At 43.4% G+C, this 15,094-nt stretch overlaps 1 protein-coding gene across 1 annotated transcript in view; it reads left to right on the plus strand.

Moving 5' to 3' along the window:
- Positions 1–5,565: 5,565 nt before the first annotated feature.
- The window catches only part of HMCN1 (hemicentin 1), a 344,699-nt gene continuing 335,170 nt past the window's right edge, over positions 5,566–15,094 (plus strand). Inside the window, exon 1 of the mRNA XM_081121757.1 lies at positions 5,566–6,141. Within this exon, the coding sequence (XP_080977883.1) occupies positions 5,874–6,141 (268 nt within the window). The 5' untranslated portion in view covers positions 5,566–5,873. The remainder of the gene's footprint in view (positions 6,142–15,094) is intronic.

The following is a 15,094-nucleotide window of genomic DNA, read 5'->3' on the forward strand; positions in this document are numbered from 1 at the left end:
GACACCCAAAATAAGGGTTTCAGTCAGTTCTGTGGGACCCAGTAACTTGTGGTTTATAGGAGGGGTCAACTTGAAAATGGACCCTTGTACTGGCTCTCCATTCTTCCAGTTTCATTTCCTCTATCCCTGGTGCCTACAGCTGGGACTCGTACCCCAGACTTTCATCTCAGGCTTCCTGGGGAACTTTGGCTAAGACCATCGGAGAATGTTACAGCTGAAATGAATTCTAGAAATTGTTCAGTATAATCTTCTTGTGAGTGACAGAACTGAAACAATTAGTGGATAAAGCAAGATTAGATTTGCAGATGAGCGCTCCTTCCAGCCTCGTGGAGACTGTTTTTAATAACAAAAGCAGGAAAAAGGTTAGGATATACTGTTATTTCTGGGCAATACTCTGGTTTAAGCATCACTGTCTTCTTTGCCCAACCCTTCCTGCCCCCATCCTGGGCGTGCCCTCTTCCTAACCCAATCAGCTTCTCCCAATTTACATCCTTGGTGTCCCTGGCTGGCTGCCTGCCAAAATGTACTTTCACAGACTCATTTATATTAAAGTGTAAATAAGATTTTTATCCAAGGGGCTATCTTGTTCCCAGAGATCTGCACTTCAACAGAGATCAGAGATCAAATTTTACTGAAAAGGCGTAGAAGAGCCCATATATATGTTTCTTCCATCCTCCAGTCATGCAGTCTTCAGTTAGCTACACGAGACTAAAGGGGAGAAACACACTGAGGTTACAGAAAACAAACACGCATCTCTACATGAATGCCTTTGAGACATTAAATAAGCCTTTTCTTTGTCACCCATCTTTCCTTAACACAGTGCCCTGTGGACCTTAAACATGTTCTTAAGTGCTACCACCCACTTAAATTTCAGGATGTTAGTGAAGCTACAAAAGACCTTCTATAAACCAAGAAATAAAACAGCCTGTCTATTCATCTGTCTCTTCCAAAGCACTGTGTCCCCTGTGCATATGCACATAGGCTCAAACTTTCAAAGCTGTATTCTAAAATAAATACAATGGTATTGAAAATACTTAACTTTTATTAAGTACTTGCCGCATTGCCAGGCACTGGGCCAAATGAGTTAAAAACATTCTTTCTTTTTTTAAAAATATATCTTTATTGACTTCAGAGAGAGGAAGGGAGAGGGAGAGAGATAGAAACATCAGTGATGAGAGAGTTGTCATTGATCGGCTGCCTCCTGCATGACTCCAACTGGGGATCCAGCCCAAAACCCGGGCATGTGCCCTGACAGGGAATCGAACCATGATCTCCTGAATCCCAGGCAGACGTTCAACCGCTGAGCCACACACAGCTGGGCAAAAGCGTTCTTTCATTTTATTCTTGAGACCATGGTTGCAGAGAGATGGATAACAAATGAAGTGAGCCCTATGAGTCCTATAATTGCCTCAGTTTACTACCTCCAGAGACTTCTTAGGTCAAGGTGTATGGTTATGCAAATGAGGAGGAGCCTAGAGGCCGGCTGAGCTGAGGAGATGGAGCTGAAAGTACAGGGAGACCCAGACAGCTGGAGTTTGCAGGAGAGAATACCTGAAGATGCTATGTAGACAGAAAACTCCAGAGTATATTCAGCTGAAGACTGACCCACATATGCAAGTGAGGAAACTACCCAAAGCCCAAGAAAAAAATACTTGAAAGGATTAAAGGTGACGGTAGTTCTATACTCACACGAGGGTGGGGATAGGTCTGTCCCCACCAACCAGACTAAAAAACCTCATGATTCACAGAGTATTGGGTAGAGAACACAGAAGGCTTTTTTCTCAGCAGTGGGGAATACTTTGTCCTAGACGGAATACTTCTTTGGTCTAATCTAACAAGTCTTAAAAGTAAGTCCCCAAAAGATCAAATTGTTTCCAAATACTTAACTTTGTCCCAGAACGAAACTCAAGAATATTTATAGGAATACAAAAATACCTGTATCTAGTACTGCGCAAGGTAAAATTCACAATGTCTGGTATCCAATTAAAGATGACGAGGCCTGGAAGGAAGCAGAAAAATAGAACCCATAAGAAGGTTCAATTGAAAGTGACACAGAACTGACAGAGATGTTAGGATTACCAATCAATGGCATTAAATCAGTTGTTATATTCTTACACTTAAAATGAGACCTGGGAGATATAAAAGATTCAAATCCAACTTCTAGAGAAAAGTATATTGTTTGAGATGAAGACTACAGTGAATAAGAGAACTGACATGATAGACAGTGGAGAAGAAAAGATTAGTGAACTTGAAATAGTTACGGAAACTATCAAAATGAAATACAACGAGAAAAGAAAATAACAATTAAAAAAAATTAACAGAGCATCAGTGAGTCAGAATCATTTCAAGTGGACTCTTATATGTGAACCGCGGTCCCCAAAGGAAAGAAGGTAAAAATATTTGAGGAAATAAAGGCCAAAAATTTCCAGATTTGATGAAAAACATACACTCAACTACAAGAAGCTTGACAATCTCTAAGTACAAAAAATATGAAGGAAACCACACCAAGGCACATATAATCAGATTGCTCAAAAACAGTGACAATAAGAAAATTCTTAAGCACATATAGAAGAAAAATATCTGGCTCATCTAGAGGAACCCATACAAATACATAGCGATTTCTCACTGGAGACAATGCAAGCAAGAAGACAGTGGAGTAGCATCTTTAAAGCACAGAAAGAAAAATAAAAACTTGTTTACCTAGAATCCTCCACCCAACAAAAAAAGTATCTTTCAAAAGCAAAGGTGAAATAAAGACTTTTTTAAACACACAAAAGTGAAAGAATTTATCACCAGCAGAACTGCACTACAGGAAATACTAGAGAAAGTCCTTCAGGGGGAAGGAACATGATACCAGCTGGAATCTAGAGCTACATGAAAGAATGAACAAACAGCACCAGGAGTGGTAAGTACATGGGTAAATATAGTAATTTTTTCTTATTAAATATATCTCTTTAAAAGCTAATTGACTATTTAAACAAAAAGTAACATCAATGTAGTGTGGGGTTTAAAATGCAGTAATATAAAATAGATGACAATAGCAAAAAAGATCAGGAGAGGAGTAATGAAAGTGTACAGTTCTGAGGTTTTTATAGTATACATGAAATGGTGTACTATTACTTGAAGGAAGAGTGTGATAAATCAAAGATGTTTACTGTAAACCCTAAAGCAACCACTAAAATAACAGTTATAGCTAATAAGCTAGCAATGGAAATAAATGGAATCACAAAAAATATTCAATAAATCTAAACAAAGGCAGAAAAATGGAAAAAAGAATAAAGAACAGATGGGACACATAGAAAACAAACAAAGATGATAGATTTAATCATATGCATAATCACATTGAATATAAATGGTCTAAACAGCCCAATTAAAAGGCAGGGATTGTTTGATTGCATATAAAAAGCAAGGAAGGCCCAATTGTATGATGACTACAAGAAACACATTTTAAATATAAAACACAAATCTGTTTAAAGTGACAGGACGGAAAATGATAGGAGAGCTGGAATGGCTATATTGTTATCAGACAGTGTATTTCAAAGCAAATAGTACTATCAGTGATAAAGATGGTAACTTTATAATGATAAAGGGGTCAATTAATCAAGAGGACATGATAATCCTAAATGTTCAGGGCTTCACAATGCCTGAAGCAAAAACTCACCGCAAGGAAAAACAGATAAATGCACACTTATAGTCAGAAATTTCAGTACTGTTTTCAATTACCTATAGGACAAGTAGGAAGAAACCAGAAACCAGTAAACATGTAGATTTCAATAACACCATCGAACAACCTGACCTAATTGACATTTACAGAACATTCCACCCAATACCAAACATTCTTTTTAATGCATATGGAACGTTTTCTAAGGTGGATCATTTAATTCTTATTAGATAGGTACTATCACTGTTCCCATTTACACCTGAATCAATGAAGGTGGAAGGTACTGTTATTAAGTGTTACATCTGGGCTTGGAACCCAGGCTCTCTGACCCAGAACTCTGCACCACCAGGCTCTGCCACCTCCCTTGAACACCTGGAATGGCTCAGGTCTCAGCGAAAACTCGAGGACTTAGAAGGCAATCCCTTTTCAATAAACAAAGGAGCAGGCTACTCAGATAGCACTCTCTAAATACTACTTGGAAAAAGAAGGCCATCCCCCTCTCCTCTCATATTCCCGCTCAGCCCAAAGGGCCCGACTGCTTCCTTTAGGTGACATGACTTATAGGTATCATAAACTCAGGTCTGAAAGAGAAGACAGTTGCTGACTATAAAAGGCTCTGGGGAGGCTCTTCCCCAGGCTGCCTCGGTGGGATGGGTGGTCTCACACACACTGCAGCCGGATCAGGACGCCCTCTGCCACGCATTCAATGCCAGGATCCAGACAATTCCTTCCCCTGGAAGGAAATACATTTTTACTAAAAAGCAGCAAAGAATCCTTAGCTGATGGTTGACTTTTCTTTGCCCACCTTATCTCTGTTATTAGTATTATCATGTATATAATAATTACAAAACGGAAAAACTTGGTCATGTTTTCCAGGGCGAGGTTTCCTTCCTTATCAGCAGCAAGAAAATGCTGCGGACGGGAACAGCCCCTTGAATGGGTTTTTGGCTGAGACTTGGCACCCGGCAGCTCTAGGGGAGGAAATGTGAAATGGGGATATTATTCTGTCTGCCTCGCCATGCTAAGGGGAGGGGGGCGATTAAAACTGCGCAGCAAACGCGAATCTTGATACTGAAATTTAAAAATCAGTTTTCTCTTTAATAACCTCCCACCTTCCCCCCCCCCCCCCCCCCCCAGCGCCGCATCCTTTCCACCTGGGCTTCCATCCTGTCTCCGGCCCAGCTTCCTCCCCCTCTCCCGTCTTTCCCAGCCACAGGCAGCGACACCCCAGCTCCTGCGCTCCCGCGTTTCCTTCCACGGCTCTTTCCCCGCTCCCCTCGCCTTCCTTCCGCCCCGCGCTCGCCTTCCCGCTCCGCGTCTCCAAAGTCCCCGCGGAGATCAAAGAGCGGCGGTGGCTGCAGCCCCGCCGGAGACGTTTCCAGCTCCCCCTTCTGGCCGGGCGGAGGGGGCGGGAGGCTGGGCTGGGGCGCCCGGGCTCCTGGGGGGGGTGGCGGGTGGAAATGATGGAAGAGGGGTCTGAAGCGGCGTCGTACGCGGCAGAAGCAGACGCAGCCCCTTTGTGCTCGTTAGCGCGGGCGACCTTGGGCCCGGGTCCGTGCCGCCCGCCCCCGACCGGCCATTGTTCCCCCCGGGGGCAGGCAGGTCGGGAGCAGCGCCGGTGGGACGGCGCGCACGCCGGGCGCGCTTCCCTGGAACTGGATTGACCCCCGGATCGGCGCGGAGGCAGGGGGCGGGGGGGGGGGCTCCAGAGCCGCGGCGGGGGGGCTGCACCGGCCAATCAGGAGGCGAGGCCGAGCCAGGCTCCCCTCGCGGCTGCCGAGCGAGCGGCCGGCAGTGGAAAGTTGGGCGGCGCGGCGGGCGGCGCGGCGCGGAGCGGCGGCGAGGGCAGCGGGACTCGCGGGCGGGGGGCGCGCGCCGCAGGGCTCAGCGCGGCCCCGGGGTCGGGTCGGGTCGGGCCGGGCGCGCCGCCCGCACTCGGCCACACGCCGCCCGGGCCGCGGGCAGAGAGCGCCCGGGAGGAAGCGGCGTCCGGACAAAAGCTGCCGCCTCTCCGCCGCTCAGCCCCTGCGGCGGGGCTTCGGGTCGGTGCCCGTCCCCGCCGAGTCTCCGCTGCAAACTTTCGGCCGGTTCCAAGAGACTTCCAGAGTCTAATGAGTTGCTCGGGGAGGCGACCCTCTGCGTGCTGTTGAGGAGGGCTGAGCCCCGCGCCTGGACGCTCAGAAAGGGGAGGGGGGAGAGAAAAGAAAAGAAAATGAGCTCCCGGGACACGGTGCGCGCCGCGTTCCTGCTCGCCCTGCTGCGCGCCTGCCTAGCCCAGGCTGCGAGCCCGCAGCCCGAGGTCCGCGCCGAGGACACCCCCGAGGGCGCCTCCACCTTGGCTTTTGTGTTCGACGTGACGGGGTCCATGTACGATGACTTAGTGCAGGTGATCGAAGGGGCTTCCAAAATTTTGGAGACGTCTTTGAAAAGACCGAAGAGACCTCTTTACAACTTCGCGCTGGTGCCCTTCCACGACCCAGGTAAGGGGGGTGTTTGTTCTTTGTTGTTCCCCGTGACCCCGTCGCGTCTCGGGCTGTGGACTGGTTTCAGGGCTGGGGAGCCGCGAAGCCTTGTTTTAGATACATGTGTAGCCGAAAATAGTTGTAAACAAAGAGTCGCTGGTGGGCTTCTGGGGTGACTGAGACCTGCCAGGGTCTCAGCCCTGGAGCGGAGGGATGATGGCTTGTTGTTCTGGGGGGGCTCGTTCGCTGGTCCCCGCACCTGGAGGTGTGGACTTAGGAAAACCAGAATCCAAGGTCATGAGCAACGACGTCCCAGTGAGCGTTCATTGACTTGAATTTTAGAGCCAAAGGGTGTTTAATCATAAAGGCAGATTGGGACGGAGGCTCTCAGCAGGAGCCCTCAGGAGCTAGCATCCAGGTCGAGAGCACGCGCGGGACAGCTCATGTGGGACGCGGGGGGGAGGCCTGGGTGCGACAGGGAATCTTGTCGGAATCACTGCCAGTGGCACGGAAGAGGTCAGAATGCGAGAAACCATTCATTGCTTCGCAGAATCTGGTCCCCTTTGCACCAGGGCATCATTAGCGAGGCTCACAGATGGGTGTAAACAGCCTGTCCGTGGCTCACGCAGTAGAAAGGCATGTAATTTGGTATGTCAGGGCTCTTTAGAGGTAGTCGAAGCAAAAGGACTTTTTATTATTTATTTATTTATTTATTTATTTATTTATTTATTTTGCCCTAAAGCTATGAATGTTTCAGCTGCTCCACTGTAATATGACCCCATTTCCTTTTTTTTTTCTTCCCTTTTTTCTCCAGTGTCTCTTTAAAGTGGCACCTTTCTGTGAGGCCCCTAGGAGCCTTCATGGTCGTTGGTGAGGGGTGGCCTTGCCCAGGGGAGCCCCGGGGCTTGCTCTCTAACATCCACCTAAGTTTCATTAGCACAAGTTGCTGCCCAGTTGAAGAAGTAAAGCAGTGGTTTCTTACAAGTCCCCCACATTGTTCCGGCTTTGAAATGCTCTCTTTTTGCTAGAAGACCTTGATACAACCTGTTCACGGTGAGAGCTTGATACTGAGAATTTCAGATTCTTTCTTTTGTGCATTTGACAAACATGTCAGTTCAAAGTATTGCGAGGTATTAAATGTGGTAGGTGTCAGCTATTTTAAAAAAAAGTTGGCTAGGGAGAAATTTGGAGGAGAGGGAGAACTTTCTAGGATTTGTTTTTCATACTCTTCTGGGACATGTATATAGATATATGAAATACACATTGGTGAAATATTCTTTATATTTGAATGAAGAAATGAAATAGTCATTTACTGTGTTGACGCTCTTAGTAAGATGCCTCATATCTTATAATGTTTCAGTTTATTAAATGTGAAGATGTCAGTGTTGATGCAGTTCAAGACTTGTTATTTTGGAATAGCCTAAATGTGTTTCTTCTGTAAGAGTAAATCTGAAGTTGGCTAAAAGATAAAGTAAAAATTGTTTTCTCTAATTAACACCACAATTTGCTCTTCTCAAAAAGACTCTTATGAAATGATGTTGCTGCAGACAGAACACAGAAGTTGCCTCAAGTCATAAATGGAAACTGGATCATCATGATATTTTGATGTGATATGAAAATTATTGGAATGAATTGCATTGTGGTATGCCGCATTCCAATTGTTACCAAATGGGAAAGTTTGCTGTGGTTGACTTTCTTATAGTTTAGCAATCATGTTTCAAAGTGGGGGAAACTTGGCATGCTAATAAGAGATGACTAATAAATTAGAACTTTTAGCATTAATACACAAAAATGATTAAATTGGCCCCATAAAATTAATTGTAAGTATAATTCAGCAAAACTATTAATTCTGTCTCCACTGTGATTAAAGTAGAGAGAGGTGGCCAAGTGTTTCTGATATCTAAGAGTATTTAAAGTATTTTTGAAGATAGAGGGAGATAGAAGTTAGAACATACTAATAAGCTTTAGTTTACTAATTCATTTTGGTGGATCATAATAATATCTTGGTGTGCCATTTTCTCTCTCACACTCTCTGAGTGTGTGTGTGTAATCATTAAATGTTTTTGATTTCCTATTACTTCTGATTGGTGATCAGCTTGGAATGACAGAAAGAGCCTTGCGTGGGGATTGGCTGTTTCCCTGAGTGATACTGGAAAAGTCGGTGTATCTTTTTGAATGTTTCCTCAACTATAAAATGAGGGAATTGGACTTGAACATCTCTAAGGTCGCTTCTAACTGTGACATTTTATGACTGATTATTTTACATGTGGTTGCTTTTCATCGTTTCTAACATATTCCTACGGTGGAGTGATACAACTGACATGGAAAGAAGTAACGTGTTATTTAATATAATAATTACATTAATTATAATCATAATTACTAATTCTATTAATGACCTTGACTACAGCTTTTCAAAGCCCTTTAATATCTGCTACTTCATTTAGCTGGATGAAATGATGGAGAAGATCTGGGATAGAGTCTCAGGCATTTGACAGAGACCTTTAGGCATTTTCAGGTGACTGCTTTGGACCTCTGCATTACAGTTTGGGGTGTGTTTGCAGATGGGGGTAAAAATTAAAACACATGGAAAACATAGCCGTACAAGAGGAAGAAGCCTAACAACTTGATAAGAAAGTGATGAAATCATTCATAAAATGTGCACATAGGAAGCCAGTCTTGGAGGACCAACAAATAACACACCTGTGGTGGGAAGAAGCATCAGAGAGGACCAGGGACATGGAGCGTCCATGCCAGCTTTTTGATGCTATTATGCTTAAAATGGTTTTTTTACTTCTATAATCACATTTAATGCATTAATTTTTAACGGCTTTATTGAGATATAATTTCCATACCTTATAAACATTCATATTCACAGATATATACAACCATCACCACAATTTTGGAACTTTTTTTTAAAAAAATATATCTTTATTGACTTCAGAGAGAGGAAGGTAGGGGGAGAGAGAGAGATAGAAACATCAATGATGAGAGAGTCATTGATCGGCTGCCTCCTGCACATCCCCCACTGGGGATCGAGCCTGCAACCCGGGCATGTGCTCTGACTGGGAATCAAACCACAATCTCCTGGATCATAGGGTGATGCTCAGCTGCTGAGCCACGCCCGGCCGGGCTGCAACATTTTTATGAGCTCAAAGAGAAACCTCATGCCTTTTATTATTTATTTATTTATTTTAATTTTTCTTTATTGTTGAAAGTATTACAGATGTTCCCTTTCCCCCCCTTTGATCCCCTCCACCCCACATTCACCCCACCCCCAGGCCTTCCCCATACCAATGTCTGTGTCCATAGGTTATGCCTATAAGCATATAAGTTCTTTGATTAATCTCCCCCCACCCACTCCTCCACCCCCCACCTTCCCTCTGAGATCCCTCAGTCTGTTCCATGCTAAAGAGGACATACAGATGGCCAAGAGACATGAAAAAATGCTCAAAGTCACTAATCATCAGAGAGATGCAAATTAAAACCACAGTGAGGTATCAGTTCACATCTGCCAAAACGGCTCCATCAACAAATTAACAAACAGCAGGTGCTGGCGAGGGTGTGGAGAAGAGGGAACCCTGGTGCACTGCTGGTGGGGATGCAGACTGGTGCAGCCACCATGGAAAACAGTATGGAGTTTCCTCAAAAAATTAAAAATGGAACTGCCATTTGACCTAGTAATCTCACTTCTAGGAATATATCCTAAGAATCCTGAAACACTAATCAGAAAGAACTTATGCTCCCCTATGTTCATAGCAGCGCAACTTACAGTAGCTAAGATCTGGAAACAGCCCAAGTGCCCATCAGGAGATGAGTGGATGAAAAAGCTGTGGGACACTCACACCATGGAATACTATGCAGCTGTAAAAAAGAAGGATCTCTTATCCTTTGGCACAGCATAGAGGGAACTGGAGAGTATTATGCAAGTGAAATAAGCCAGGCACTAATTTACTTTCTGTCTCTATAGATTTTCCCGTTCTGGACTTTTATATGAATGGAGTCACATAACATATGTTCTTTTATGACTGGCTTCTTTTACTTTATATAATGTTTTCAAGGGTCACTCATGGTGTTGCACGAGGATAGCTGACAGGTGCCAGGAGACTCAACTTTGAGATTAGAGGGTTGAAACTCTCTCCCACTCCTGACCTCTGGGGAGGAGAGAGGAGCTAGAGGTCAAATCAGTTGCCTGTTGCCAGTGATTTAATCAGTCATGGCTATGTGATGAAGCCTTCATAAAAACCCGAAAGGACAGTCTTCAGAGAGCTTCGGGTTGGGGAACACATGGAGCTGCGGGGAGAGTGGTGAGCACTGAGAGCATGGGAGCTCCGTGTCCTGTTCCCCATACCTCACTCTGTGTATCTCTTCCATCTGGCTATTCCTGATGTTGAAGCAGAAACATCCAAACCTGTAGAGAATTAGTTTACTTGAGCCAAACTGATGACAATTGGCAGGAAGCAAAATCTCAATGAATTGAGACAATGCTCCAGAGAATGGCAGTTTTGCAGCTTTATTTATACATTAGATTCAGAGGGAATCTGTAAGGAGGGTGACATGAAATCCATTGGTGGTAGATTAAGGGGGTGGGAGAAAGCAAACAGGGGAACCTCTGGGATTGGAAAAAATGTAAATCAGAAACACGTGTTTCTCTTACTTTGGTGGGTGTAGGGTAGTTAATAATTAACATTTACAGCCACAAAGAGATGGTTTGCTGGAAACAAGATAACAGTGAGGGGTTCTGCTGAAGGTTGTGCCCTGAGGGATCTGGAAAAGATTACTCTGACATTTCAAAGGTGTGTTATCGTAGATCCAAAAAGACGGTAGGCAGGCTCACTTAAGTTAAAGATTCACCTTTGTCAGGGAACTTACAGGCCTAGGACAGAACTACCCACTATGACCCACTTCTAGTTAGGAACATCTATGTTCGGAACATCCTATGTAGTTACTTTCTGTCTCTGAATTCGTAGGGCCTTTCATGCAGGCCTCCCCTGAACTTGTCAGGTTTCGTATGTGGCCCCTTTTTCATGCAGACTGAGTTATGTCTTTTTATAATGAAACTGGTAATCTAATGAGTAAATAGGTTTTCTGAGTTTTTTGAGCTGCTCTAGCAAATTAATTGAACCCAAGGAGGGGGTTGTGGGAACCTCTGATTTATTGGTGGTTGGTCAGGAGCACAAGAAACAACTTGGGCTTGTGATTGAAGTCTCAAGTTGGGGAGAGGGTGCAGTCTTGTAGAACTAAACCCTTTAACCTGCAGAATCTGATGCTCTTTCTGGGTAGACAAACATCAGAATCCAGTTGAACTGAGTTTAATTCTCAGACCTTGAAAACCTATAGAAATTGAAGTTTATATGAACTAAATTTGAAGTTTATATGAACTAAACTTCAAATTGAAATGTCAGTTTCAGTATGTGTAGGAAAAAGATCCAAGAAGATGAGCCTCCCTTTGCCTCTGGCCCATCCTGTGTGAAGAGTGCTTTTCATGAGGAAAAGGGTTGCCTTTTTAAATCCAAGAGAAACTAAACTAAAGTAGAATTTAAGAGTGAGAGATTTTGGTTGGCAATGATTACTTCGTTTCCTAGCATGAGAAAGTATTTTAACTTGAGAGTGGATCCCACATCACTGGATGTTTTCTGAGGACATGGAGAAGCGTTTTGCTATCCACAGTGAAAACTTTCTCCCGAAGTATGAGGACCACATTTTGATAAGTCAAGTATGTTACATGTGCTAGAAATGTTACTAGTTAACAGAATCCTCTCTGACTCCCACTGTTTTGTTTGTTAAGTTGAGGAACAGTGTTCAATTGAGTGCTGGTAAATCAGAATTTGCTTTGGCTTATGGCGTGTCTCTGGTCAGACATACAATAACCATTCTCTGTGGGCTTGATAACTCTGCTTCCCTGCTTTTCTCTGTGATGAGACATTAAGCAATTTGGACAGGACTCATTTATGTTACAGGCCTGGCACATAGTACATACTCCAGACACGTTTCATGACTAAATGCTGGAAACAAGAACTGAGGATTTCTCTGGGTATTTTAATCTTGCCTTGCATGTCTGTGATTTTACTTTTTAAATCATAACAGGAGAATAAAACTAAACAACATAATAATTTGCTAAGTAGACCTTTTTGGTGATGTATGTCTCCCATCCAAGCTTGAAGTGAGATGAAATGATCATTGTGACCCAGGTGATGACAGAGTCTTGGGTAGTCACTGAATGTTTGTATAGCAGGTAAATTGGGGGGGAATTTCTATGCAGTCGGGAGCGTCTCAGTTGTATGCTGTAAGACAGTCTGCCTACTTTCCAGTTTTAATTGGGCTGGTGGAAGGAGTGGCACTACAGTGGTACCTGGATTTTCGAATGTGATCCATCCTGGAAGCCCGTTTGAGTTCTGAAACGTTCGAATACCGAGGGGTCCACCGCCGACAGCGAGGCCTCAGGATCTTGCCCTCAGGAGGCCATGTGGCATGTTCGATTTCCGGGGCGTGTTCGAAAACCGAAGCGTTTCCTTTTGGTTTACGGCATTCAGAAACTGAAATGTCCACCCACAGAGATGTTTGAAAACCCAGGTGCCACTGTATGAAGAAACTGATTTCTAAAGAGCGCCGTGCAAACAAAGATCCACAGCATAGGTGGATCTCACGAGCCTACAGGTATTCTCAGCCTTGGTTTGGTTTTGTTTTTCTGATAAACCCCGTGAGGATCCCCATCTCTATGGAGAATGGGAAAAATTTTAAACTGATGTTGAGCGCGTTGAGCATGTTATACAATTTTTTTTCTCGTGATGAGAACTTTGAAGGCCTACTCTCTTAGCAACTTTCAAATATGCACTTCAGTACTGAGTATAGTCACCATGCTGCACATCGCATCACCATGACTTATTTATTTTATAATTGGAAGTTTGTCCCTCTTGACCTCCTTCATTTCACCCACCCCCTACTCTCTACCTCTTGCAACCACAGAGGTATATGTTCTCTGTATCTGTGAGCTCAGTTTTTTTCTTAGATTCCACATACAGTATTTGTATTTCTCTGTCTGGCTTATTTAATGCCCAAGGTCCATTCATATTGTCACAAATGGCAAGATTTCTTTCTCTTTTATGGCTGAATAATATTCCAGTGTGTGTGTGTGTGCAGGTGTGTATATATATATTCATCCATTGATGGACACTTAGGTTGTTTCCGCATTTTTTGGGGTACATATAAATTTTCATGGTAGTGTTTTTGTTTTCTTCAGGTAAATACTCAGAAGTGGAATTGATGGATTATATGGTACTTCTATTTTTAACTTTTTGAGGAACCTCCACAGTTTCCCATAGTGGCTACACCAATTTACATCTCCACTAATAGTACACAAGGGTTCCCTTTCTTCCACATTCTCTCCAACACTTGTTATTTCTTGTCTTTTTGATAATAGCCATTCTAACAGGTGTGAGGTGTCTCCTTGTGATTTCGATTTACCTTTCCCTGATGATTAGTGATGTTGAGCACGTTTTCATGTACCCGTTGGCCAACTGTATTCTTCTTTGGAAAGATATTTCTTCAGATCCTCTGCCCATTTTTTTTTAATTGAATGATTTGGGTGTTGTTGTTTTTTTTGTGTGCCAACTTTGATCAGAGTATTAGTTCATTCTGCACTTAAATAACCAGTCCACCCATAAGCAGCATTCCAACTGTAGCGATAGACTGTTTATCTTTATAAATATGTAATGATGTCATTACATATTTGGATCATACTATTAACTCTCCTAGTTTTGGTTGCATGCTCACCAAAGAGACGCTTGATAATTTAACCTCAAACACTTTCCTTATAGGGAGAGAACGCTCTTGTCAGACTGGCACATACATCAGACTTATCAGACAGTTATATTCCTGATTGGTAACTCATATTTTGGCACACCAGTTTTATACATCAGTCTCTATTGTTTAAAATACTCTGACAGTGTCAAGTTAAAGTTTCTGAGTCTGTAAGTCTGAGAGCCAGACCTTAGTTGATGGTGAATTTATCAAAGTCAATGTCTTTCTGAGTGGATCTGTTTGGGTGGCCTGTCTCTCTCCAGGTATCATCCCCTCAGCATTTCCGACTGTCAGTGTTAGTGCGAATAGTGCCAAGTAGCTGTTCTGTCCACTTGAAACTTATATTGATGACAGCTGAAGCCATCAGAATAAGTGAGATTATCCAAGGACAGTATGTAGACTGAGAGAAGAAGGAAGATAGAAGTATGGAGAACATAAGCACTTAAAAGACAGTGAGAAGGGCCGTTCATAAAGGATTCTGGGAAGGAAAGTCCAGGTTAGTAGGAAGAGAAACAGGCATAAGCAGTGTGTGGAAATCTAAAAAGTTGTTAGAGTTAAGCAGGGGATGTTATCAACTCTATCCATGTGTAAGATTACTGAAAATAAAAGCTAAACTAAAAAGCTAAAATGCAGTTTTATCGGGATTGTGAGGCCTGAGTGCTGAAGTGATGGATAAGAAAATTGTGGTTAAAAGCATAGGCTCTAAAGTCTGATGCCTGGGTTGGAAGCCTGGCTGCACCAGTTACTTGTCCCACGATCTTAACTTCTTTGTGCTTCAGTTTCAGTAACTGGGGATAATATCTACTCAACAAAGTTGATGTGAGGATTGAAACGATAGATGTCCAAAATTTAGCACATTCCCCTGAACACAGTAAATTCTCAATAAATATTAGTTTTTGGGACTTAGAGTTGAGAAAGAACATTTGAAGATGGGAGAGAGGAGAGAATGTTTAATTCCGGAAGAGTCAATGAATAGAAGAGATAGAAGATGCCAAGGAGAGAAGAGGTAATTTATGAAGCCAGGGCTTTGAGGAAGCAAGAGGAGATGGGATGCAAAGTAGAGGGATTGGTCGTTGGCAGGAGAAGACCTTTGGTTGATTTGTGATAGGAGAGAAGCAGACCATAGACAGCATGCATGGTCATGGATAAGGGGTAGGTTGGGATGCAGGATGAT

The sequence above is a fragment of the Miniopterus schreibersii genome (assembly GCF_964146895.1).
Source record: "Miniopterus schreibersii genome assembly, chromosome: 19".
Lineage (NCBI taxonomy): Eukaryota > Metazoa > Chordata > Mammalia > Chiroptera > Miniopteridae > Miniopterus > Miniopterus schreibersii.